We start from the raw sequence: 26,757 nt of genomic DNA, 5'->3' as shown, positions 1-26,757 counted from the left end.
ACCGGGAAAAGCCGAAAGATGCAACAACAAGCTAGTTGTATACTATTAGGCATATTATTGTATAGTAATAGTTTAATACCTTTGCTCCTTCAATACTGGTAGACTTTTTTTCCTCTCAAGGTTTAGTGGTGTTTTTAGTCATAGCTTAGTGATGTGTTAATAATAGGTTAGAGTTATCCTTCACTTAGTGTCCTGTTTTTGAATAGTGAGTGCTATTGCTTACTATGATTATTACTGTTTGTAGAGCGTTAAAATTTTTAATCAGTTAATTTTTATAGTATTTTTGTTTAGTGTTGTTTTCTATTTAACCTACAAGTTTCAACATGGCTGAATCTTGAGCCTTTAAGAAATGTTCAGATTGTGGGTACAAATTGCCCCCCCCCCCCCACATTGTGTTTATTGCCTAAACGCTACCCATTTGTATACTCCATACACTTCACCCAGGGCTCCCTTGGAAGGCATTACCTTTGGTGAGATTCTAGAACTTATGAAACAGGGGGTTGGTCCTCTGAAGATCCCTCTTGCCGAGACATATTGGTATTGAAGGGACTTCTCTGGCCACAGACATGGACTACTACTTCTGGACTCTTCTACCTCCCATGCTAAGAAACAAGCCAGGACTTCATCTTCAGACAAGGAGGAGAAAGAAGCGTGTAGACTTAAGGAAAAGGACAAAGACAAGTTTCCTGTTTCTGAACGGTCTGCAGATCAGTCCGTTCCAGTCAGACCTGCACTGAAGTCCGCTAGGAGATTGGAACCATTAGCTTTTTGGTCCAGACTGTCCTCCCCAAGGCCCCAGTTTGCTTTGGATCTGGTGAGCGCTAGGTTGCACTCTCCAATCTTACATACTCCAGGTCTTCAGTGGCTTTGTCTACCCAATCATCTCAGAGCTTGAGAGTATGACATCGACATGATGAAGAGAAAGTTATTGAGGATACAGATTCAGCTTGGGGTTTTGTCTGTACCATCCCCAGGGAATGTACCGACCACTGGCCATCCTGTCCCTCTACTCCATTCATTAGCGGTGGTCCATCCTCTGGTTCCATCAGTTCTAGATCCAACCTGTTGCTTCTTTTGGCACTGACAGCCTCTTGACTCCATGCCCTCGATCGGGAAGGGACTCAGAGTTGCAGTGTCATTGCCAACCTCTTGGGGTGAGGGGGTGTTTGAGATTTTCGTAGCCGTCTCTTCCTTTAGGAACCTTGGTATTAGACAGCTCATGTCAGAGGTCTCCCTCTAGGCTGGGGATGCCAGGAGTCGAGGTTTCTATTACTTCCTTGGATCTGGAGGGATCTTATGCTCTAGTGGTAGCTTTGTTGTTCAAGGTAGGTGAAAGGATTTTGGGCTTACCCAGATAGAAGGCAAGTTTTTCTCGGTGCTCTGTTCCACCCAAATCCCAACTGGATCCTGCAACTCCATTTTCAACCCAACCTACCAGAAGGACAGTTAGCACCACAGGTTTCTGGAACCACTTGCTGTGTCAGCTGTCATTCTGATTCTAAACCCTGGAAAGCACAGAGTCCTCCCCAGAATCAGTCATGGAAGATGCATATTTGGATGAAGGCGAGGTTTCCCCATGTCTTCCTCAGAAGACATCACCTTTGGTGAGATTCCAGACCTTATAAAACAGAGGGGGGGGGGGTGTTGGTCCTCTGAAGATCCCTCTCCTGATAAATCTGTATTTATAGAAGCCTTTCCAAAAAAAACCCACAGAATTTTGCAAGCTCCTAAGGACCGAAAGTATTGGACTAAAGGTCCCCCAATAGATGCAATGGTTGTAGTAGCAGCTACAAAGAATTTAAGACTAGTTCCTCTGTCCATCCCCCTAACAGGGAGTCTAGGACGTCGGACAGGTTTGGGAAGCAGTCCCAGTCAGTGACCTTTACACTCTGGTCACTGAACTATCTTGCTGATATCAGATTTCAGAGGGACTTGACCAAAAACATGTGTTTCTTTCTGGAGTTCTATGCCAGCGAACGTACAAAAGAGACTGGACTCCCAACCTTCAACTCTGCAGTCAACCTCTAACACAGCCACGTGTCTCATATGTAATGCAGCCGATAGCTCGGCCAGAGCAGCAGGTACAGGTCTTAGTCGAGGAACATGACTGGATGCATCTTTGTGAGTCTGTGGAAGGCTGTAAGACGTCCTTCGTTAGTGCATCTTACAATATCTCCACACTTTTTGTGCCCAAGATTAAAGATACCTTGACCAGGAGTGAACAGTATGATAAGACTTTCTTTGCAATAGGCATTTTCTCCCTCTCCCAAAGGAGGTCTTATTCCAGAAGAAACAAGAGGGTTGGGAAAAAGATGTGGTTGGAGTCGGTTAAGAGACTCTTATCTTTACACCCCCAAGCCTGGCTAAAATTAACAAGGGACAAGTGCGTGCAAAACATAATTTCCAGAGGCTATTCTGTTTCCTTTTTATGTCCTCCTATTAAGAAAAAATTGATTCCATTCATCCAGTCAGTGAGAACTAGCAGCACTGGAAATTTTCCAAGCTGCCAGAAAAGTCATTCGACTGGTCCCCAAAGACTAACTAGGATCTTGAGTGTGCTAGAGGTTCTTTTTAGTAACTAGGAAAACAGGGGACCTAAAACCTATCTTGGATCTCTGTTTATCTTAAGCACTTTGTAAAATGGACAAAATTCTGAATGGTCAAAATACAGTCCTTACTGCCTCTTCTGATGGACGATTGGATGTGCTCAGTAGATCTCCAGGATGCTTACTATCACGTGAAGATAGAGAAGCAGTCGAGGAGAATTCTCATTTCCCAGCTGGGAGCCAGTCATTTCCATTTCAGAGCCCTGCCATTCGGTCTCGCCACAGCCCACAGGGTGTTCACCAAGATAATGGCAGTGGTGGTGGCACACTTGCATACGCCAGGGATCCATGTTTTCCCTTAACTAGATTGACTCCTGACTGCTACATCTGGGAATCTTCTGGTTCATCACCTGGACCTTCTCTTCCAGTGCCTACTGGATCTAGGCATATCGGTGAATTTTCCCAAGTGTCAATTAGTTACATCCAGCACAACGATTAGAGTTTATCGGATGCCACCTCCAATACCACTGTTGTCACTCTTACACAACACAGGGTTGTTTGTCTACAACAGATGACCCCACAGGTGTTTCATCATCCCCACCCCCTTGCACGATAGATGCTGTGTCTGCTAGGTCTTATGGTATCAGCCATATTAATGATCCCCATGGCTCAATACTACATGCAGATTCTCTGGCACCGGGACCCTGCTGAAGGCCGGTATGGTGTGAGATTTGTACAACCGAAATGACTGATACTAACACTGGTAAGAAGAGGGGGGACCCCATGTAATTACCTCGGGAGGACCGGAGTGTATACCTCTAATATTGGTTAGAGAAGAAGTACCAGGGTCACTTATTAAGGTATTTCAGAGGTTGGAACCTCTCCATTTTGTGAAAGTGGACATTGCACCAAAAAAGAAAATAGAAAACTAAGTGTTTCCTCTCCCCAGATGTCCAAGGAAAAGTTAAGGATGGATTTCTGTGGTACTGAAGCTGCCATCTTTTACATCTGCTCCTACTGTTACACCACAGAAGAGATATTTAAGAGTTTTCTGAGGATGAGGAGGCAGATTCCGACTTTGAGCACTCCTTGGCCTACTGTTCTCAGACCCTCTCCTCTAAGCCAAGTGGTCTCTGATACTGAAGATTCTCTTTCCCTGGATTCCCCTGTTGAAGCTTCATTTGGGGAAACTGTTTGTAATATGATGCAGCACTTTGAAGAGAATTGAAACAGATCTCTGATGTGCAAAAAATATAATCTTTTAGAAGTTGACATTCTTGCTCTTCTCCTGGAAGCCTTTCTCAATGCTGTAGCATCTATGTCCACTGCTCCTGACTCTCCACCACCAGGTCCTAAAGTACCTGATAAAATCTTAAAGTACTTTATTTAGCCAAACGTTTTGTGAAAGTAACCCTTGGCAAGATCCTTCCATGCTCTCTGTGGCTAAAGACAAGCTTTCTAAACTCCTGCCTGCTGCGAATGGCCTTCACTCAGACAGTAGAGCAATGGCTAGACTTGGAAAGAATGCTTATACTTAATCCACCCTAGTATTCATAGCTATGAACTGTCAGACCCAAATGTCTCAATATTTGATGTCTGTCTTGAGGATCTTAAAGCCTTGGCTACAATGGAAGGAACAGGCATTAACACCAAGTCAAGTCTATGGTCCCTCAGGCCTCACAGGTGGCTAGACATAGTATTAAATGCAGCTGTAACACATTGGAAGCTTCCTCTAGAGCAGCTGCCACAAGTTCTTTTATTGCATGGTTATGCTGTCGGACCTTCCTTGAAGCCATTAAAGCCAAACTTCTATATTCTTCTTTTAAGTGACCTATTATTGGTCCTTATGCAGCCAGTCTGTTTAAAACCTTACAAGAAGAGGGGCAAAGGATAGATAGCAGACAGATGTTCCTTGCTTCATTTCCCAGATACCAGAAAAACGTTTGCTTGCAAGGAGTCTAGATCTCTCATTAAGCCAAGAAAATGTGTAGGAAAAGATTCCAAGACAAACCAGGCAGGGATCCTAAATCTGGGAGGCCTCCCTATCCAGACAAGTCAGCCCACCTCCCTTAGCCCCAATCTCCCCGTTTCCAAAAGGTTCACCTCTTCTGTAGAAAAGTTGTAGCTCACTACCAGAGACATGGGTCCTTTCCATTAATCAACATGGTTACAAAATTACTTGGAAGGAAGTCCCTCCATTCAAGGGCATCCCTCTTGCTCTTCCACCACAATCTGATAAAGCTACTCCTTCCCAAATCTGTGCCACAACAGTACATGGAAAAATGGTTCTATTCAAGACTTTTCCTGGTGCCAAGAAAAATAGGGATAATGGAGACCTATATTGGATTCTTTCCATTCTCAATACCTTTCTCGATGTCCCATCTTTCAAGACCAAGCTGTCTTGCTCTTCATTCTTCCACAGTATTTTCTGGTGTCCTCTAGTCTAAAGGATGCTTACCTCCACATTCTATAATTCATCCTTCCTTTAGGAAATTTCTGAGGTTTTTGGCTTGCTTATCAAATTTTTCAGTTCTCTCATTTGCTTTTGGACGGTCTACAACCCTCATGTTCTTCACAAAATGTCAGGCCTCAGTCATAGATTTCTGCAGGACTCAGGAAATTCAAATATTCCCTTTCTTGAATGACTTGCTGATACACACACACTTTGCTCCATCTCAGCCTCACCATGTCCCTATTCCAAATTCTGGTGTTCACAATCAGCTTCAAGAAATCCACTCTGGAACCAACCCAAGTCCTAGTTTCTTGGGCTGCAGACTTGGCACCAAACTAATGGAGACTTTCCTGCCTTTGGACAAAATACGGAGTCTGTCCAGTTACTTCATTTCTTTTTACTCCTTTAAGCTTGCACTGCAAGAAGAATCCCACAGGACCTAGGGTTCATGACTGCAACCATACTTGTGGTCCCCTTTTCCAGGCTCCATTTGAGAAAAATCCAGTGGTAAATTAGCAAAACAAAACAGCCAGCACCAAACTAGGGGAAAGAAGGATTTTAATGATCTTCACACTACAGACCGGTTTCGGCCAAAAGCCTTTATCAATGTACCAAAATCCAGTGGTAGCTAAAGCCCATTTGGTCTCAGCACTCCCATTCACTGGATAGAGTAGTCCTCTCCCCTGCTTAAAGAAACACCTGTGATCTTCACCATTGGAAACATCGACTCATGCCCACCTTTCAAACTGCAAGCACCTCAACAGGAATTGCACACTGATGCTTCAGATGTTGCTCAGGGGACATGGGTGGGATCCCTTTGGTTTCAGGGCCAGTGGCCACCAAATCTGAAATCAGAGCACTTCAACCTGAAGGATATGTGGCAGTAATGCAGGCTCTGCAGACCTTCTCACACTGCTGGACCGCAGGACTTTTCACGATTTTCACAGACACCACCATTTATGTGATACATAAGCAAGGGTGAACCACATCTTACCAGCTTTGCAGGCTAGCTCTTATAGCATGGGATCAGGCCACAGAAACAAATCTGGCCCTTCAAGTGATTTACATCCCCTCCCAGGACTGTATCCTAGCAGATGTTCTAAGCAGATCAAGGGGAAGACCCCCCCACGAATGGATTTTGAACAGGTAGGTTTTACTAGATATTGTGAGGTATCCTAAAGATAGACTTGTTTGCTGTGGATGGAGGCAAATAACTTCCTCTCTTCTGTTCTAGGACACCTTGTCCTGAAGCATGAAAAAGGATGTTGTAGCCTTTGATTTGTAAGGGTGGTTCCTGTATGCCTTCACTCCACTTCCTCCTCTTCAAAGGTCTTACTAAAGATTCAGAGGCAACAAGCCAAAGATTTATTTGATGACTCCTTTTTGGCCAAAACAGTATTGGTCCCCCTTCTCTGCCTCCTAGTCAGGGGTCATCGCCACAATCTACTGCAAATAGTGGCCCTGCTGACATGCAACAGAAAGGCTCTCTTCACCTCCACACCCTGTCATCTCGCAACATGTTGGTGATGTTCATCGTGTTATACTGCTGCAGTCATTACACTTGGGTTATCCTGCCATCAGGCAGTCCCGCAGTCGGCCTGAGTTCCAAAGTCTTGGTCCTGCGTCGGTTGCTGTCGCTTCTTCCCTGACGTCAGTGCGCCAGGGGTATATAAGATGCATCAGATGCCATTTTCTTCAGTCTTTCTTGCCACGTGGTGCCAGAAGCAGGTCTAGCATTGAGAGAATTTCTACAGGTACAACCCCCACGTTTTAGTAGAAATTGGCCTTCCAAAAACTGGTCCTTTCCTGCCACGGACAGACCTCAAAGAGGCAGATACAGGCGCCCGAGGGGCAGAGAACAATCCCAAGGATCGTTTAGAGGCAGACAATGGCACGCTCCTACATAAAGAGGTGGTGAGGATAACTCGCAGTCTTTCAGAAAGCAAACCCAATGACTTTCCCCTTTGCATGCCAACCAAGTCTCAAATAGCAGCCCCCTTAGGAGGAAAGCTGGCATTATTTTCAAAAAATTGGCATATTGTCCCAAAGGACAAATGGATCCTGGACATTATAAACAGAGGCTACAAATTCCATTTTCACACCCTTCCAAAAATGAGAGGCATGCCAAACCTGCCACACAATCAAAGGGCAGAGGCACAAAGGCAAATTACAGATCTCATAAACATGAAAGCTATTCAAGAGGTACCTACACATGAACAAGGTCAAGGTTTTTATTCCAGGCTATTTCTGGTGCCAAGGAAGGGAAAAGATTGGAGACCTATTTTGGACCTATCCATCCTAAACACATTTCTACTTGTACCAAAATTCAAGATGCTCACTCTACAGCAACTTCTTCCCATGCTGGGCAAGGAGTCTTGGCTGGTAACATTGGACCTCAAGGAGGCATACCTGCATGTCCCAATCAGACAAAATTGCAGAAGGTACCTCAGGTTTCGTGCAGGTTCAACCCATTATCAATTCTGTGCATTGCCCTTTGGCTTATCTACTGCGCCCAGAGTATTCACGAAATGCCTGGCATCAGTAATTGCCTACTGCAGACTTCAAGGGATACAAATATACCCCTATTTGGATGACTGCCTGATCCAAGCGGACAGCAAGCACATTCTTCTGAAACATCTGGCTTATGTAATAATGTTGTTGAACTCTCTGGGATACACAGTCAACAAAAAGAAATAAAGGCTAATACCCTCTCGGAAGATAATTTTCCTGGGTGCCAATTTGGACACAAACACCCAGATGGCCTACCTCACGCCAGAGAAGCAGGGGCAACTAATTCAATACTTCAGAACACAAGCAAATTGCACCAGGCTGACTGCAAGGAAAATCCTGCAGGCTCTGGGATTCATGGTATCTTGCATCTTACTAATCCCATGTGCAAAGTTGCATATGAGGAAACTACAATGGTACCTGAAAAACATATGGTCTCAACACAGCCACAGTTTGGAAACAATACCACTAATCCCATGTCTGCAAACGGAATTTCTGTGGTGGGCTCAAGCATGTCAAACAAACACAGGTCTTCCATTCAGCAAGCCTCAAGCAAATCAAGTCATCACAACAGACACCTCGGACTACGCCTGGGGGGCGCATATGACAGATCGGTGCATTCAGGGCAAATGGTCCCAAAAAGAAAAGCACCTTCACATCAATCAAAAAGAAATGCTAGCAGTAATAAATGCTATTATAGCTTTCAAGGACCTTCTACAACCAGGTCAACTATTGATAAGAATGGACAACACAACAGTTATGTGGTACATAAACAAACCGGGAAGAACACATTCTTACCCCCTATTCAGACTGGCCATGTCACTTTGGAACATGGCCATGGACTTACAAATGGAACTACAAGCACAGTACTTGCCAGGCAAGGAAAACATGCTGGCAGACAACCTAAGCAGGAATATGACAGATCCACACGAATGGAAATTGCATCCAAACGTTTTTACAGAAATAATCCAAGAATGGGGAAGGCCAGACATAGATCTCTTTGCCTCCCACAAAAATCATCAATTGACAAAATTCTGCTCAAGGATCTTCCACCCAAAGGCCTGGAGAGTGGACGCTCTCTCTTTCAGTTGGACATCAATGACAGTTTGCCTTCCCACCTCTTCCTCTGCTGCCCAAAGTTCTATTGAAAACCAGAGCAGACGGATCAAAGATGATTCTCATTGCTCCGGACTGGCCAAGGCAACACTGGTACCCACTCCTGAGGAGCCTGACGCATTCGCCACCATGGACCCTGCCTTTAATGCCTCTTCTTCTGACTCAGCACAGCTTCAAAACTCTTCACAGCCAGCTAAAAACACTCCATCTAGCCGCATGGAAGATTCCTTAGCATCACAACAGGCCCTACTCTCCAAGGAGGTGCAGGATGTCATTTTGGAGGCCAGAAGGCCATCCACTAGAAAAGCTTACTCCGCAAAATGGAAACGTGTTTGTGTCTGGAATGAGAAAAAGGGCCAGGATCCTGGAAAACTGAATTTACCTCAAATACTACAATATTTGGCTGAACTGCTAAGCAGTGGACTTTCTTCCTTCTCCATCACAATCCATGCCTCAGCCATTTCTGCAGAATACAACACTGTCTTGCAGGGCATTTTGACTCCTCCTAGTTCCACCTAGTGCCTACCACCCCTTTCTTAGCTTTGGGATTCTACCCATCTGTTATGACTGCAGCTGTATGCACGATGAACATAGTACAGTTTTGTACCTACCATAAATGTAGATGTTCGAGTGCTAATACAGCTGCAGTCCAGGTTTCCCTCCCTCCTTCCCCTCTTGGGACAGGCCTATAGGCTAACACATCCTCATACAACCTGATTGGGGTATTCATTTATGATGTATTTGCTTGCAACTACTGTATTTTGATTATATTGCACTGCATTATTACACAAATTTATGTATTGCCTTCCTTCTGGGGGCACCTGACATCTGGGGCAAGAAAAACTGAAGAAAATGGCGTCTGCTGGTTCCTTTATACCCCTGTCGCACTGACGTCAGGGAAGAAGCGACGACAACTGACGCCGGACCTAGACTTTGGAATTCGGCCGACCGAGGACCCGCCTGACTGCAGGAGAACCCATCTGTTATGACTGCAGCTGTATTAGCACTAGAACATGTACATTTATGGTAGGTACAAAACTGTACTTTTCTCAGACTACTTTTAAGGTGGTGTCCTTAAAATCTTCCTGTGCTAGTACCACTTTTTGGTCACAAAATGAGAGACTCCTTGACAAGGAGCAAACAAAAAAGAAAAACAGTCTGCTCTGGTTGTTTGTTTTTCTATTCCACAAAGGACCTTTTTGAGGAATCAGAGGAGGAAGAAAGAGCCAACAATTGCAGTCTTATTCCCAAGATGTTCCTGATACTGCCCCCTGAGGTGGGGGGGGGGGGCATTTCTAATGGTTGCCGTCCAGGGGAACAGGGGCAGTCCACTGTTCCGGGGATTTAGCGATTCTTTCTTGGGAGGGTCCCTACTGGCGCTTCTAAATAGTTGACCGACTGCTGTGCCCTGGAGGCAGTTGTAAGTGGGGGGCACTTGATTCTACACTCACAAACTTGGCCATCACAACAGACACCTTGGTGTTGAGACCCATTTCCTGAGGTTACTGTATTCCATTCTACTCATTTCCAAGATTACAGCAAAAACTCATAACAGAAGTTCCAACCTCTGAGGAAAGAAGCAGCTTTAGAAATCCAAAAGCTGCTATTAAACGGAGTAATCTGAAACGTCCCACCTGACCAGATAGGATCCGGGGTCTATTCAAGGTTCTTTCTGGTGCTAAAGAAAACGGGACCACAGACCCATATTGGACCTAAGCAAGCTCAAGGTCTGTGTCACAGTCCAAATTCCAGATGGTAACAGCATAGTCAAACTTGTCTGTCCTGAGGAAGGATGATTGGATGTGACCTGTGGGCCTCAGATTCCCACTGTCATGTAAAGGTAGCGAGACACTCCTCCATAGGGTCCCTGCAGTTCAGGCTGTGAGCCAGTCACTCTCAATTTTGAGCACTGCCATTCAGGCTCACCACTGTCCCTGGGCACTCCCAAAGTGCATGGCAGTCGTCGTAGTCTGTCTCTGGCTGCTGGGTCTTCAGGATGTTCTTCGTGTTTCACTGTTGCAGTCATTACACTTGGGTTATCCTGAGGATAACCCAAATGTAATGACTGCAACAGTGAGTACACTCTAACATCTGCATTTATGGTAGGTATACAACTGTACTTTTCCCTGTACCTAGGTGACTGGTCACTTACGGCAATGTCAAGAGAGTCCTTAATCTGAGCAGTTGACTGCTTGCTCCAACTGTCTGACCTTTGGTATTGCAGTTAACCAAGAGAAGTCCAAACTGTAACCAGTTCAGTGCTTAGAATTCATTAGGTGCCATCTAAACACAGGTCTATGTCAATTGGTTGAAGGACCAAATTGTCAAAACCCATATGGTTGGCAGTTTGATTCACTGAACAGTTCTGATTGAGACTGTGATACAGTGGGCCTCAGGGAATTTGCCCTTTTCCCACTGTAGTGCAATCTCAGAGTTGGTATAAGTAATTAGTAGGGGATGTGGGGGGATGCAGGGGGGCTTATCCCCCCAGCAAAAAAAAAAAAAAATTGCTAGTCTTGTTGGCAGGTGTATGTCAGTTTTTTGATCAACTGCATTGTCGACCATATGGCCTTGACACTGGTTGTTCAGTAAACGGACATGGATCCCTAGACACAACCAAACAGCAAAACTTCCCCCAGTTAAGGGTATTGGATCTTCAAGCACTGGCCCCTCAGACCCTTCATATTCCAAGACCTTCATGCAGTGTTTGTTCTTCTCTTTCTAGGACATATGGCAGCTGCCATTTGCTGTGTTCCTTTGGCAAGATACTGTGCGAGAATTATTCAATGGACTGTCCTCCCAGTGGTCCATCTGTACACATCCGATGTCTTATTCTATCCACCTTACTAACATGGTTTGTCAACACATTCTTTGGTAGATGACTTCACCTACAGTCTCCTTTGTCTTTCCTTCACCAAAGGCCATGGTAACCGCAGACACTTCTTGTGTGTGTGAAAGCCATTATGATGGAAAGACTGTCCCAAGGTACCTGTTTCCCAGTCACTCATTTTTACATCAACATCTTCTAGCATTCCAGAATCATTTCACAAAGGGTGTGATTAAGATTCAGTCTGACATCACCGGTGTAGTGGGGTACTTGGAACAAGCAGGGATGTAACCTGTTCTTATCCACTCTAAGAGGTCACGAGGGTGTGGCCTTGAGCGATGCCTTTGCAATGTCTCTTGATAACCATGCATATCCCAGGAAAATCCAGCATCCTAGTAGGTTGTTTGAGCAGGAGCATCTTGATACCTCACGAGTGGGGTCTCAATCCAGTGATGGCGGCCAGAGTTTTCTTCCACTGTAGATACTTGTGCTGTGATGGTTTCACTACTCCCTTCAACACCAAGTGCAACACTTTCTTCACGTTGATCCCACCAGAGGGGGGGGGTGCTCTTCTGCACGTTTGACCCCTCAGTTCTCTTAAATACTTATCTTCCAACATTTTTGATAAAGTTCATTCAGAAAACAGTTTGTTGCAGAGATACAGTAATTCTCATAGCTTCCTTCTGGTCCAGACAAATTTGACTTCCCTTCCTGTGGCCTCAGCCTAGAAATTAGATGTATTTTCAGATCTAATCTCTCACTTTTCAGCTCAGCCTTCCACTTAAGTTGACTGTGTGGTTTCTTCTCTGTCCAAAAGGTTGTGGTGGATGAAGAGGACCACATCGGGTATGAAAGTTGTGCACAAACCATAAAGCTAGATCCATGTGGTCTTCCATCTCTCTCAACCATCCCTCCCTCACTTCACTCCCCCTTCCTTTTATTACATGTATTCAGTTTCTTTTGGTACATCTAGCAGACCAGTCCGAAACCTGATCTCAGAACCATTTTCTAGGTTCCCAACAGGTTCACCTTTCCATCATACTTGCAAGTAAAAATTTTCTGTTTCTCATGGCAGAAGTAGGGCAAACTCTATCTAAGGAACTTTAGATAAGCAAGGAGCTCTGGGAGAGGAAGCAGAGTGTTAAGTTTGAAGATTCAAAGGTTACTGACTTGTCAGATTCGGTTGGCTTGTAATTCCCAAAGGTTGAGACAGACGAAGAAAACATTGGATCTGGCTTTATGGTAAGTACATCACTTTTGTTTCCTGCATCTTTGAAGTAGTATGACAAGTGGATGTACCACTGCCGACGTCTGTTCCTCCTGTATTGCCAGCCTTGAATTGTTTTTTTTCTTCATGTCTGCAGTATGCCTTTATACTCAACCTTCATCTGAAAAAGGCCCAGTCTTACAAGTATTCTCATTCCAGGTCAGATCCAGCAGCTATTTCTAGACCAGTTAATAACAAAAAGTCAGTGAATATTAATACTTCTTCGGACAAAGATGGAAGAGCTTATGATAGGTTTGGGAAGAGAATTTAATCCCCAACTTTAGCCTTTAGAATTCTAAATTATCAGGCTCATTTGTAGAAGTATTTGTTGGTATGTTTCGATATTGTGAGGAACAATTCTGACATTGTTTTATTGCAAGAAAGTAGGTCCTCTCTAAATTTGTTATTTCTTCTTGTTTTTTTACAGGTAACTGCATTCTTTGAGTGCACGATTGTGCTCTATTGCAGCTGCTGCTACTGTGATGAGGTGTTATGCTTGGGTATTTAATCAGAGTTTTCTGAAAATGCTTTATCTGAAATATTACATTCTTCTTTGGATAAGGAGATTTTGTTTGATCCTTCTACTACCCAGGTTCTCTAACAATTTGAAGAAAGAGGGCAATTAATTCAGGGGGTCAGTAAGATTTTTTTCAGCTGTCCTTCCCCGAATCATCAAAAACCTCTGGCTCTTTGTTCAGCAAACAAAACAAATCACCTTTACAGTAGTCTATTGGCAAGCAGGCGGGAGTCTTCCAGAAAAAGGGGCAGTTCACTACATCTGAATGATTGCTGCAGCACACCCCCCTCCCCACACTCCTTCAATCTGTCCCAGACCCTAGTTCTCTACTTTTGTCTTGAGTAAGTGTGATCAGAAACCACTTTAGGAGGATTACAGAATAGCAGTGAGAAAGTGTACCTCTTTTTGGGGAATCCCCCTTTGTCCTTCAGATCAGACAGCCTGGTTTTATTTGAGAATTTTCCGGTGCCAAGAAAGGAGCTTTCTTGGAAGACAGATTTTTTTTTTTGTCCTATCTTTTCTCAACCAGTTTGTGAAAGTGTCAAAGTGATGACTTTTCAAGCATTCTTGCCTCTCGTATCTTGGTGAGGTTTTTTTAGTAACACTAGACTTGCAAAATACTAATCATATTATCATTATCCTGGAGTTCAGTAATTTTCTAAAACTTTCTCTACCTAGGTTACTTTGTCAGTTCTTTGCATTACTGCTTGGGTTATTCACTGTTGCATGGGCATTTAAATTGTCTAGTTTCATTTTTTCCCCATTACAGAATGCACAACATACACCTCTTTTGTTTATTTAAATGATTTGCTTACCTTTGCGTGGATAAGTTTCTTTTTAAACCTTGGGTTCTGGGTAAATATACATAAATAGTTTGTCATTCCCTGTCATAGGATTGTGTTTCTAGGATTCCTTCTGGACTTGTCCATGCAAAGGGCATTCCTAATTTAAGAAAAAACTAGTATTTGGAACTCTTCCTGAGTTTCTCCACTTAGTCCCAGACTTCTCAGGATTTTATGGTTCATGGTTTCTGTGAGTCTCATGACTTGTCTTTCAAGGTTGCACGAGGAGAAAAATTAAGTTTTTCTTTCTGTTTGGACCCAACATGCCCATCTTTGGAACAAATGACAAAGGACAAAAGATCATGAATGTCAGAAGTGTTTGCTGTGATCCCAGAGCCTTTGGACGTGATTACAGACAATACCACAGTGCTGTGGTACATAAACAGGATGGCACCAGGTCTTATCCTCTGTACAGGATAGCAGTGGTAGGTTGGGAGATCTATTTTGAAGCATTTTAGCCCTCCAAGCTTCCTCTGTGCAAAATATAGTGGCAGACAAGCTGAGCAGGACCAGGACATATCCTTATGAATAAAATTTAAATGTGGGTCTCCAGGAATTGATCTAGTTTTGAGGAACACCAAGTGGATTTCTTTGCCTCCTTTCAAAATAAGCAACTCAACACATTTCTGTTCCATGACTCATTGGGAGTAAATCTAGAGAATTTTTCATTCCTGTGGGAAGAAGTATTCCCTTGTGTACTTCTGTTGACATCTACGGTCATTCTGAAGATTCAGAAGGACTCTCCAAAGGTTGTTGTGGTGACTTCCTTCTGGCCCGGGCAAAAGTGGTTTGGCCTTTGTATGAAGTTGTCCATGGGCAGTGACCACAAGCTTCCTCTAAAATTGTTTCTACTGTCATGAGTTTGATATATCAGGATCTGAAACAACTGCATCTACTTTCCTGGATGATTCAGTTTTGATACTCTTTAGGCACCTTGCTTTTGCAGCATGTACTAAGGGGACAATATTTCTGCTACTTGGAAATCTTTTGTTAGTATTTGGAAAAGATTATGAAGTTGGTGCCACTCTAATAACCAGGACCCTATCGGGGATTATGTATCACTGGTGTTACTATGAGTGTATTTGTTGACCATTTCAGCACATGTATCCATGGATCTTGCTTGCCCAAGCTGTTTTTGTAAAGGGTTTTGCATTTAAGACCACCTGGAATACAGATGACACTTTGAGATCTTACCTTTGTGCTGGAAAAGTTAAATTTCCTCTCTCTCGTTTAGAACCCAGCTTATCTAGCTGTTTTTTATTCATGATTTGGAAGACTGTTTTCTTATTACTCAGACATCTGCAAGAAAGTATCCCAATTACAAATGCTGAGTGAACCCTGTTTGGGTTTACAAAGAGAAAAGGTTACTTTAGCAATAAATCCCTTATTCTTGCCAGTAGTAGTTTTGAGTTTATTTTGAATTAATTTATAATGTTCCCTGTATTCCTCCCTGAACCACAAAACCAAGGGGACAGGTTTCTTCATACTCTGCGAACAGGCAAGTCTGGTATTACCTTGACAGATTAAAGTCCTTTGAAAAGCTGTACAACTATGTACTTCCTATGATGCGACATGATAGGGAAACCCATGTCTGAACAGACTTATTTCCAGATGGTTGTCCCTGGTTATTGCTTGTATTCCCACTATTGTAAATCACTTCAAGCAGGGACAAGGCACATTCTTCCTGGGCTTTTGCTTCTTCAGTGACATGTTGGAAATGAGTGGACTGAAAGTATTCTAGAGATGGCTACTTAGTCCTGTGTACCTATTTTTATAAAGCACCCCTAACTGGATTCCTTTTTCAAGTCTAAGGCAGGCTTTGCTTGGACCATTCCCTAGGGCTCCTGAATCCTAATCCTTTTTTCTCCCAGGTGGGATAAACTGTGGTAATTAGGGTTGCCACCTATCTGTATATTTTTTTCCAGACTACCTGGAAATCAAACAGATTGTCAGGTAGTCTGGAAAACACTGTACAAACTCCAGTATTCCGTTTCAGAAAAACGGACTTAAGAGTTTGTTAAATCTGCAGATTCACTGTGCTGTTCAAAGGCATCAGTAATGTGATACGATTTGAGGGCAAACAGGAAAAGACGTTCCTCCTTCCCCTGCCATGCCTATGATGTCACAAAATGGGCAGAAAATGGGTGGAAGAGGGGAGGATATGGGCAGGGTTAAGGGAGGTGTGCAGGATGTGGTTTTAGTCTGGTTTTGGCCACAATAAAAGGTGGCAGCCCTAGTAGTCTACCCATTTAGCTAAGGCTACTGCAGCATTGACACATGACTAACATAGTTCATTTGTAAGTTGATTAAATCACTGCTGCAGTAGTTGCATACACTCACCATCCCCTTCATTTGTATATAGTTGTTTTTAGTATTCTGGTTATGTATTCTACCTATTTATGCTTTTCCCCCCAAGGCAGTAGTTTGCCACTTTTTTGTAGCCAAGAAAATCCCTAAGTATTTTGGGCACTCGTACTACTGTTTTATCCACATGGGAGCTTGAGACTGCAACCTGGGTTTTGTATGATTGCGGAGGTGGGGGTGGGGGTGAGGGGCGTGTCTTTGAAAGACTGGCCGGCTGCTATATTTTTGGCAGGGTATAACACCATATAGCTAAGGATACTGCAGCAGTTACTTAAGTGTCTACTGTTCTAGAAAATGAAACTGGCAAAACTGTGCTTTATCTTGTAGCGAGTACTGTTTACCTTATCAATAGAGATCTATTTAAACATTGGCCAGTGACTGTGACGAGTAACTAGCTGATGTTTATCGTTTTACCCTGCTGCAGTCATCACACTTGGGTTATCCTGCCGTCAGGCGGTCCCGCAGTCGGCCCGAATTCCAAAGTCTTGGTCCGGCGTCTGTTGCGGTCACTTCTTCCCTGACGTCAGTGCGCAGGGGTGCTACATATAAGAGGCGTCGACGCCATCTTCTTCCGTCTTTCTTGCCGCTCTGTGCCCGAAGCAGAAGCAGTTCGCAAGTGCCGGTCGGCCGACACCTGAGATTTTCAATTCGAATTTCAGTCAGAAGTCTTCAAGGGGAACCTTTTCTTGCCTCAGTCCGATGTCCAGAAAAAGTTAACAATTGCATTTCTTGTGGGAAGCAAATACCTCCTAAGGATTTCCATTCCTATTGTATTCCTTGCCTAGGCCCAGACCACGACGTCACAGGTTGTCTGTTTTGTGCTAGGTTTAATAAACGAACTATCAAACGCCGTTTTGACTTCGCACGACATTACTTCGGTAGGAAATTTAATTACATCATGCCGTCGGAGCAGCCGACGACTGGCATGCATAAAAAAATGCAAGGATAAGGACAGGCAGCCTAGGAACAAGCCAGACTCCGTGGCCTCTGCTGGGCCTGTCGCCGGTTCTCCGGTTTTCAGTGAGATGCCTACGCAGCCCCTGACGACCGCAGAACTGGAACCCCAGACAGCTGCGGATGCTCAAGCGGAGTCTACTAGGCCTATGCAGCCATCTTCATTGGGCCCTTCCGACACCGGAGCAGAAGTAGACCCTGGTGCAGTGGAAACACTGGTTGCAAGAAGGTGTCTTCAGACCAACTACACTCACCATTAAATCTTATGCTCTACAGTTCAAGGCTCCATGCCTAAGAAACAGATGCTTAAGATGGCCGAAGATTTGATTACCCTAATCAGGGGTTCCCATCCCCCTCCTGATAAAAGACCAAGACAAGAGGAGGATTATGCTTCCTCTGACCAGGTTTCAATTTCCTCAGATTCTTCTGAGGAACAGGATTACACTTTTCCACCTTATGAAGACTCTCTGATGCTGAAGACTCTATTCCCTCAGCATCTCCCCCTGAAAGACTACTCCTTTGGGGAAACTTTACATACCATGAGGGAACATTTCCACTGGGAAGGCCAGGACTACTCTGATTCTAAGAAAAGGCTCCGAGAGTTCCTTTTACTACCCCAGCACAGACCTCTGGCTATCCCTCCAGTATTAGATATTGTGGATGAATTACCTGGAGTCTAGTCTAAATCCAGACTCTACCTCCTGCTCCAGCCAAGCCAGACAGATACTACGGAGTACCTGACTCACACGAATTCCTTTATAAAAGCCCTTTGGCTGACTCTGAAACAATTTCCCAGGGTCCTAAGGGAGCTAAAGCTTTTATGGCTAAAAATCCTGTGCCCTCTGAAAGGGATTCCAGAGCCCTAGATAGATGGGGAAAGAAAATATACACCTCAGCAACTCTGGCTATGAGAGCATTAAATTGTCAGTTTCACATGCTGAAATATCAGCAGTTCCTAATGTCTCAATTAAAACAAAAAATGAGCACACATACTGAACAGTCTTAATGCAAGGAAATGCAGGATCTGTTGCATGCAGCTGAACAGGTGGGCAAACCTACTTTACAATGCGGATTTGATTCATTGGAAGCTTCCTGTAGAGCAGCTGTTACTGGCTCTGTCATACGTAGACATGCTTGGTTAAAAGAACAAGCCCTTCCTGATCATGTTAAAGCAAAGTTATTGGATGCACCTTTACAGCAGGATGTATTATTTGGTGTCAAAGCAGAAGAGGTTTTAAAGAAAATGGAGGATAGGGCAAAGTCTATGCAGACTGCCAAGGATTTTTTGCAGGTACAACCCCCTCGTTTCAGCAGAAATTGGCCAACAAAAAACTGGTCCTTTCCAGCTTCTCACAGATCACAGAGGGGCAAATACAGATGCCCAAGGGGCAGAGGTCAGTCACAAGGCCCTTACAAACCTCGCCAATGGGGTACTGCTACCCAGAAAGGAGGAGAAGACAGGCCCTAAGCTAGCAGAAGACCAACACAATGACTCAATCCTCAAACTACTACCAAGCAAGTCTCTCCTGGCAGCTCCCTTAGGAGGAAAATTAGCATTTTTTGCAGACAACTGGCACGTCATCACAAAAGACAAATGGGTCCTAAACATGGTCTCTCAAGGATGCAGATTCCACTTTCATACCTTACCAAGGATAAAAGGAATGCCAAACCTGCCACTAAATCAATGGGCAGAGGCACAAAAACAAATTACAGCTCTCATGGACATGAGAGACATTCAACAGGAGCAAGGACAAGGATTTTACTCAAGACTTTTTCTAGTCCCAAGAAAAAGGATAAAGCATAGAGACCCATTCTGGATCTTTCAATTCTGAACACCTGTCTGCAAGTACCAAAATTCAAGATGCTAACACTACAGCTTTTTCCCATGCTGGGCAAGAATGCTTGGCTAGTAACGTTGGACCTCCAATGAGGCATACCTGCATGTCCTTATCAGACAAAATTGCAGAAGATACCTCCGCTTCATTGCAGGTTCAACGCATTATCAATTCTCTGCACTGCCCTTTGGCTTATCGACTGCGCCCAGGGTCTTCACAAAATGCCTGGCACCAGTAATTTGTATACTGCAGACAAAGAGGAATTCAAGTATACCCATACCTGGACGACTGCCTTATTCAAGCAGAAAGCAAGGACATTCTTTTAAAGCATCTGGCATTTGTCAAACACCTTCTAAGTTGCCTAGGGTACACAGTAAATGAAAAGAAATCAAAACTAGTGCCCTCACAAAACATAATATTCCTGGGTGCCAGCTTGAATACAACGGCCCAGATGGCTTATCTCACGCCAGACAGGCAACAACAGCTGACTCAATATTTCTAAATAATGGCAACAAAGACCCAACTCCCTGCAAGAAAAATTCTGCAGGCCTTGGGATTCATGGCATCTTGCATACTACTAATACCATTTGCAAAACTGCATATGAGGAAATTACAATGGTACCTGAAAAGCGTATGGACTCAGCACAGCCACAGCTTGGAAACACCCTACCTTCAACAGGAGTTTCTATGGTGGGCACAGGCATGTCACCTCAACAAGGGTCAGCCTTTCACCTTACCCACAGCCAGGCAAACTATGACAACAGATGCATCAGACTATGCCTGGGGAGCACACATGGCAGGACAGTGCATTCAGGGCAAATGGACTACAGATCAGAGGCATCTGCATATCAATCAAAAAGAAATGCTAGCAGTACAGAATGCCCTAACAGCTTTCAAGGACCTCTTACATCCAGGACAACTAATAATAGATGGACAATACTACAGTAATGTAGTACATCAACAAGCATGGGGGCACACATTCCTACCCTCTATGCAGGCAAGCAATGATCTTGTGGAAAACACTGCACTGTCTTACCAGGTTCAATTACAAGCACAATTCCTGCCAGGAAAGAAAAACACATTGGCAGACGACCTAAGCAGAAACATCATGGATCCACACGAGTGGAAACTAGATCCACAAATATTTGCAATGATAGCTCAAAAATGGGGACGCCCAGACATAGATCTGTTTGCAAGCCCCCAAAACTACCAACTTCAAAAATTTTGCACAAGGACATTCCATCCACAAGCTTGGAGAGTGGACGTCCTCTCATTCAGTTGGAAAACATTAACAGTGTATGCCTTTCCTCCACTGCCTCTTCTAGCAAAGGTACTGCTGAAAGTCAGATTAGAGAGGCCACAAATGATACTCATTGCACCAGACTGGCCATGCCAGCATTTGGTATCCAATTCTAAGGAACATGGCCCACGGCCCACCAGGGATTTTACCACAGATTCCACACCTGCTCACCCAGCGAGACCATCAGATTCTACACAGCCAGCTCAAGACTTTAAACCTGGCTGCATGGCAAATTACCTAAACAACCAGCCAACACCTCTATCCAAAGCTGTTATGGATGTCATTCTGGAGGCCAGGAGGCCCAGTACCAGGAAAACCTATTCAGACAAATGGAAAAGATTTTGCGCCTGGAACCAGGCTAAAGGCCAAAATCCACTTGATCCAAACATTCCTTAGATTCTACAATATTTAACTGAGATGTTGCACAAAGGACTTTCCTTTTCATCTATTAAGTTCCACGCCTCAGCAATTTCAGCTCATTACAACACGGATCCTCCTTTATTCTCACATCCACTCCTAAGACAGTACCTCAGAGGGGCTAAGAACATAAGACCACCAAGGAGAGCACCAACACCTACTTGGGATCTCAACTTTGTTCTGGAAAAGCTTACACCGCCGCCCTTTGAACCAGCATTTCCAGCTAATTTAAAAAATTTTTTCATGGAAAACTGCCCTGCTACTAGCAATAACCTCAGTTAGAAGTCTCAGAGCTGCAGGCACTAACGGCAGTGGAGCCTTTCCTCATTTTTCATCAAGACAGAGTCTCTCTACGAACTATAACCCTTTCTTTATGCCAGAGGTGGTATCCAGTGTCACCCTTAACCAAACCATTAATTTGTCCACCTTTTTCCCAAATCCCCAGAACAAAGGAAAAAGACTCCTGCACTCTTTGGACATTCACAGGCAATTACATTACTATTTGGATAAAACTAAGGCTTTCAGAAAAAACTGACCAACTCTTTGTAGCCTATGCTACAGGATCACAAGGAAAAGTTATCTCTAAACAGACCATTTCTAAATGGATAGGGCATTGCATATGTTTCTGCTACACGCATCATGGGAAACCAGTACCTGCTAACATTAGGTCCCACTCCACCAGGGCTACAGCTACATCAGCAGCCTTTCTCAGGGGAGTGCCAACCAAGGATATTCTGGAAGCTGCAACTTGGAGTTCAGTGCACACCTTCACCATACACTATCACTTACCTCTATATTCTAAGACTAGAGCTGGTTTTGCCACTGCAGTTTTGCAGGGCCTACTAGCTTCTTCTAACCCTGTTTAACTCCACCTCCCATCCTTAGCTTTGGGATTCAACCCAAGTGTGATGACTGCAGCAGGGTAACACGATGAACATAGTACAGTTTTGTACCTACCATAAATGTAGATGTTCGAGTGTTCACCCTGCTGCAGTCCAGGTTACCCTCCCTCCATCCCCTCTGTACTAGCTGAACTTATCTATACCACTCTGTCCTATACAACCTCTGTGGTGTATTTGCTTGTGCCTAAAGGTATTGTTTTTATTTTTATCTATATATATATATATATATATATATATATATATATATCTCTATATACATATATATAATATATATTTTGCTTACCTATTGGGGGCACCTGACATCTGGGGCAAGAAAAACTGAAGAAGATGGTGTCAGATGCCTCTTGTATACCCCTGGTGCACTGACGTCAGGGAAGAAGCGACAGCAACTGACGCCGGGCCAAGACTTTGGAATTCGGGCCAACCGTGGGACCGCCTGACTGCAGGATAACCCAAGTGTGATGACTGCAGCAGGGTGATCACTCGAACATCTACATTTATGGTAGGTACAAAACTGTACTTTTGTTGCCTGGGGCTTTAGTTTTTGGGTCATAACCTTGCCTTTGAATCAGTGAGTGTTTTTTGTTTATCAGAATGAAGTACATTTTATGTACCATTGAAGTTAGTGACTTGTGAAGATGCGTCTATTATACTAATGCCGCCTTAAATATATTTGAATGTACAGGTGAATTGTGTAACCTCATTACACTTGATGTCGCCCACAATCAACTTGAGCACCTTCCTAAAGAGATTGGAAACTGCACACAGATAACTAACCTAGACTTGCAACACAATGAACTTCTAGATCTCCCAGAATCTATAGGTAAGTCGAAGTAAGAATATATGGCTACATGTCTAATTCTTCACAGTCTTGTTTTTCACTATTTTCAGCTGACAGTCATGCAAAAAATGAAGTGATATGTAGCAAGATTAAGTGCAGCTTACTGATGTTCATCGTGCATATAGCTGCAGTCATTACAGATGGGTTATCCTGCCGTCAGGCGGGTCCTCTGTCGGCCGAATTTCAAAGTCTAGGTCCGGCGTCGGTTGTCGTCGCTTCTTCCCTGACGTCAGTGCGGCAGGGGTATAAAAGAGGCAGCCGACGCCATTTTCTCCAGTCTTTCTTGTCGCGCGGTGCCCGAAGCGGAAGCAGTTCGCAAGTGCCGGTCGGCCAGCTCCTGAGATTTACGAAAGTATTTCAGCCGAAGTCTTCTTTAAAGCTAAGTGCCCCATTGGGAAAACTTTTCTTGCTTCAGACCGATGTCCGACAAAGTTAATAATTGCATTTCTTGTGGGAAGCAAATACCGCATAAGGATTTCCACTCTTTCTGTATACCTTGCTTAGGCCCAGACCACGACGTCTCGGCCTGCCGTTTTTGTGCTAGGTTCAACAAGCGCACTATTAAGCGCCGGGCGGAGTTCACCCTTCATTATTTTGGCAAAAAATTTAATTATATCATGTCGTCGGATACACCGACACCAGTTTTAAGCAAAAGACGCTTAATATAAGGACCGACATCCGAGGTCCGCACATAGTACTGAGACCACGCTTAGGCCGACTACCGGTTCTCCGGTTCTCAGCAAGGCGCCTAGGCAGCCCCTGAATACCGATTAAACTGTTTTACCAGTGACTTCAGTACCCGAGGTCGCAGGCTCCTCGGTCTCCATTCCTACTGCAGATACCGACGCTACTCTTGGTGGGGAAACTCAAAATTTAGTCAGGTCTGCCATTTCTGAAGGCGTCTTCTGGCCTTCCACCTTCTCTATATTAAATCCTTCACTAAATCTAAAGCTGCCATGAAAACTAAAAAACAGGGTCCTCAGACCTCCTCTCAAGGCCCCATGCCTAAAAAGCAGATGCTTAAAATGGCTGAGGATTTGATAACTCTCATCAGGGGTTCTCAACCCCGCTCTGACAAAAGACACAGATTGGAGGAAGACTACCCTTCCTCAGACCAGGCTTCTGTTACCTCAGAACATTCTGAGGATCAGGATTATGCCTATTCCCCTTTCGAAGACTCTGATGCTGAGGAGTCTATTCCCTCAGTCCCCCCCCCCCCCCTGAGGACTACTCTTTTGGGGAAACCCTGCATACATTGAGGGAACACTTTCACTGGGAAGGCCAAGATTACTCAGATTCCAAGAAAAGGCTCAGGGAATTTCTATTGCTCCCCCAGCATAGGCCCCTGGCTATCCCTCCTGTTTTAGATATTTTGGATGATGTGTACACAGAAGCCAGCCTTAATCCAGATTCTTTACCTCCAGCCCCTGTTAAACCAGACAGGTATTACCGGGTTCCTGATTCTCACCAGTTCCTTTATAAAAGCCATACTGCTGACCCAGAAACTATTTCACAGGGTCCCAAGGGAATAAAGGCCTCTACTGCTAAAAACCCTTTACCTTCAGAGAGAGAGTCCAGAGCATTAGAAAGGTGGGGGAAAAAGGTGTATATATCTGCCACTTTAACCATGAGGGCATTAAACTGTCAATTCCATATGTTAAAGTACCAACAGTTTTTGTTATCTCAGTTGAAAAGCAAAATGACACAAACAGAACAACCAGATTTGAAAGAGTTGCAGGATTTGTTGCATGGTGCAGAGAAAGTGGGTAAACATACCTTGCAGTGTGGTTTTGATGCTTTAGAGGCCTCATGTAGAGCTGCTGTCACGGGGTCTGTTATACGTAGACATGCTTGGCTCAAAGAGCAAACCTTACCTGATCATGTCAAAGCAAAGTTATTAGATGCACCACTTCAAAAAGATGTATTGTTTGGTGTTAAAGCTGAGGAGGTACTAAAGAAAATGGAGGAAAAAGCGAAATCTATGCAAGCAGTGAAAGATATCCTGCAGGTACAACCTCCACGCTTCAGCAGAAACTGGCCTTCAAAAAATTGGTCCTTTCCAGCCACGGACAGACGCCCAAGGGGTAGAGGACAACCTCAAGGATCTTACAGAGCAAGACCGTGGCAAGCACCAACCCCAAGAGGTGGAGAAGATAGATCACAGTCATTTAGAAAGCAGACACAATGACTTCCCCCTATGCCTGCCAAGTAAAGCTTTAATGGCAGCAGCTTTGGGCGGAAAACTGGCATTATTTAAAAAAAAACTGGCATATTGTTACAAAAGACAAATGGATTCTGGACATTATAGACAGAGGCTACAGGTTCCACTTTCACACCCTTCCAAAAATGAGAGGCATGCCAAACCTGCCACAAAATCAAAGGGCAGAGGCACAAAAACAAATTTCCGCTCTCATGGATATGAAAGCGATTCAAGAGGTACCTGCAAAAGAACAAGGTCAAGGCTTTTATTCCAGACTATTCCTGGTACCAAGGAAAGACAGTGATTGGAGACCTATCTTAGACCTATCCATCCTAAACACATATCTACAGGTGCCAAAATTCAAGATGCTCATATTACAGCAGCTTCTTCCCATGCTGGGCAAGGAGTCTTGGCTGGTAACATTGGACCTCAAGGAGGCATACCCACATGTCCCTATCAGACAAGATTGCAGAAGATACCTCAGATTTCTTGCAGGTTCAACCCATTACCAATTCTCTGCATTGCCCTTTGGCTTATCTACTGTGCCCAGAGTGTTTACGAAATGCCTGGCATCAGTAATTGCCTTCTGCAGACTATAAGGAATACAAATCTACCCATATCTGAACAACTGCCTGATCCAAGCTGACAGCAAGGACATTCTATTGCAGCATCTGGCGTTTGTAATAAAATTTGTTAAACTTCCAGGGATACACAGTGAACAAAGAAATCAAAACTAATACCTTCTCAACAGATAATTTTCCTGGGTGCCAGCTTAAATACAACCACCCAGATGGCCTACCTCACGCCAGACAAGGGCAACTGTCTCAATACTTCAGCAAAATGGCAACTTTCCCCAGACTAACTGCAAGGAAAGTCCTGCAGGCTCTGGGATTCCTGGCATCTTGCATTCTACTAAACCCATGTGCAAAGCTGCATATGAGGAAACTACAATAGTACATAAAAAACTTATGGTCTCAACACAGCCACAGCTTGGAAACAATTATACCACTCATTCCGTGCCTTCAAAAGGAATTTTTGTAGTGGGCTCAAGCATGCCAAAGAAACACAGGTCTCCCTTTCTGTGTACCTCAAGCAACTCAAATCATCACAACGGACGCCTCAGACTACGCCTGGGGAGCACACATGGCAGATCAGTGCATTCAGGGAAAATGGTCCCAAAAAGAGAAGCACCTACACATCAACCAAAAGGAGAGGCTAGCCGTGCAAAATGCTCTTATGACCTTCAAAGACCTACTGCATCCAGGCCAACTATTGATAAGGACAGACAACACCACAGTCATGTGGTACATAAACAAACGGGGGGGGGGGGGGACTCATTCATACCCCCTGTGCAGGCAAGCCATGACCCTATGGAACACAGCACTGGAATTGCAAATTCAACTACAGGCACAATTCCTGCCATGGAAGGAAAACACACTGGCAGACAACCTAAGCAGAAATATGACAGATCCACACGAATGGAAGTTGCATCCTCAAGTTTTCAAAAAGATAACTCGGGCATGTGGACAGCCAAACATGGATCTAATGTGAGAGTGTTCAATCTCGCAGTATGTTCTTACACACGGGGTTCGGAGCAGATCCTCTGCTCCGAGTCAGCCGCATAGCAAAGCTCTGCATCTTAGAGAAGCTCGAGACCAGGCTATATCCCACAATCCTCCCTACCATTACTCAGATCTAGTTTGCCGCTGCAACGGATCACATAGATAAGAGAGCTCGGACCAGAGAAAACTTGTTATTGCAGATAAGATAGTTATTTTGTTTAAAAGTTCTTATAGTTGTTATAGTTCTTATAGTTATTGAGAATTTAGTTTCTGATCTTACTACAGTGTGTGTGTGTGTGTGTGTGTG

The 26,757-nt window shown here is 44.2% G+C and overlaps 1 protein-coding gene across 1 annotated transcript in view; it reads left to right on the top strand.

The window, feature by feature from the left end:
- SHOC2 (SHOC2 leucine rich repeat scaffold protein) overlaps positions 1-26,757 on the top strand; it is a gene marked incomplete in the record, with an annotated part of 832,478 nt that overhangs the window by 71,199 nt on the left and 734,522 nt on the right. Inside the window, 1 exon segment of the mRNA XM_044055718.1 lies at positions 22,533-22,670. Coding sequence (XP_043911653.1) covers positions 22,533-22,670 — 138 coding nt within the window.

The sequence above is a fragment of the Protopterus annectens genome, chromosome 14.part0, assembly GCF_019279795.1.
Source record: "Protopterus annectens isolate FY-2018-M chromosome 14.part0, PAN1.0, whole genome shotgun sequence".
Lineage (NCBI taxonomy): Eukaryota > Metazoa > Chordata > Ceratodontiformes > Protopteridae > Protopterus > Protopterus annectens.
Note: the sequence above shows the minus strand (reverse complement) of the source record. Positions and strands in the feature narration are given on the sequence as shown.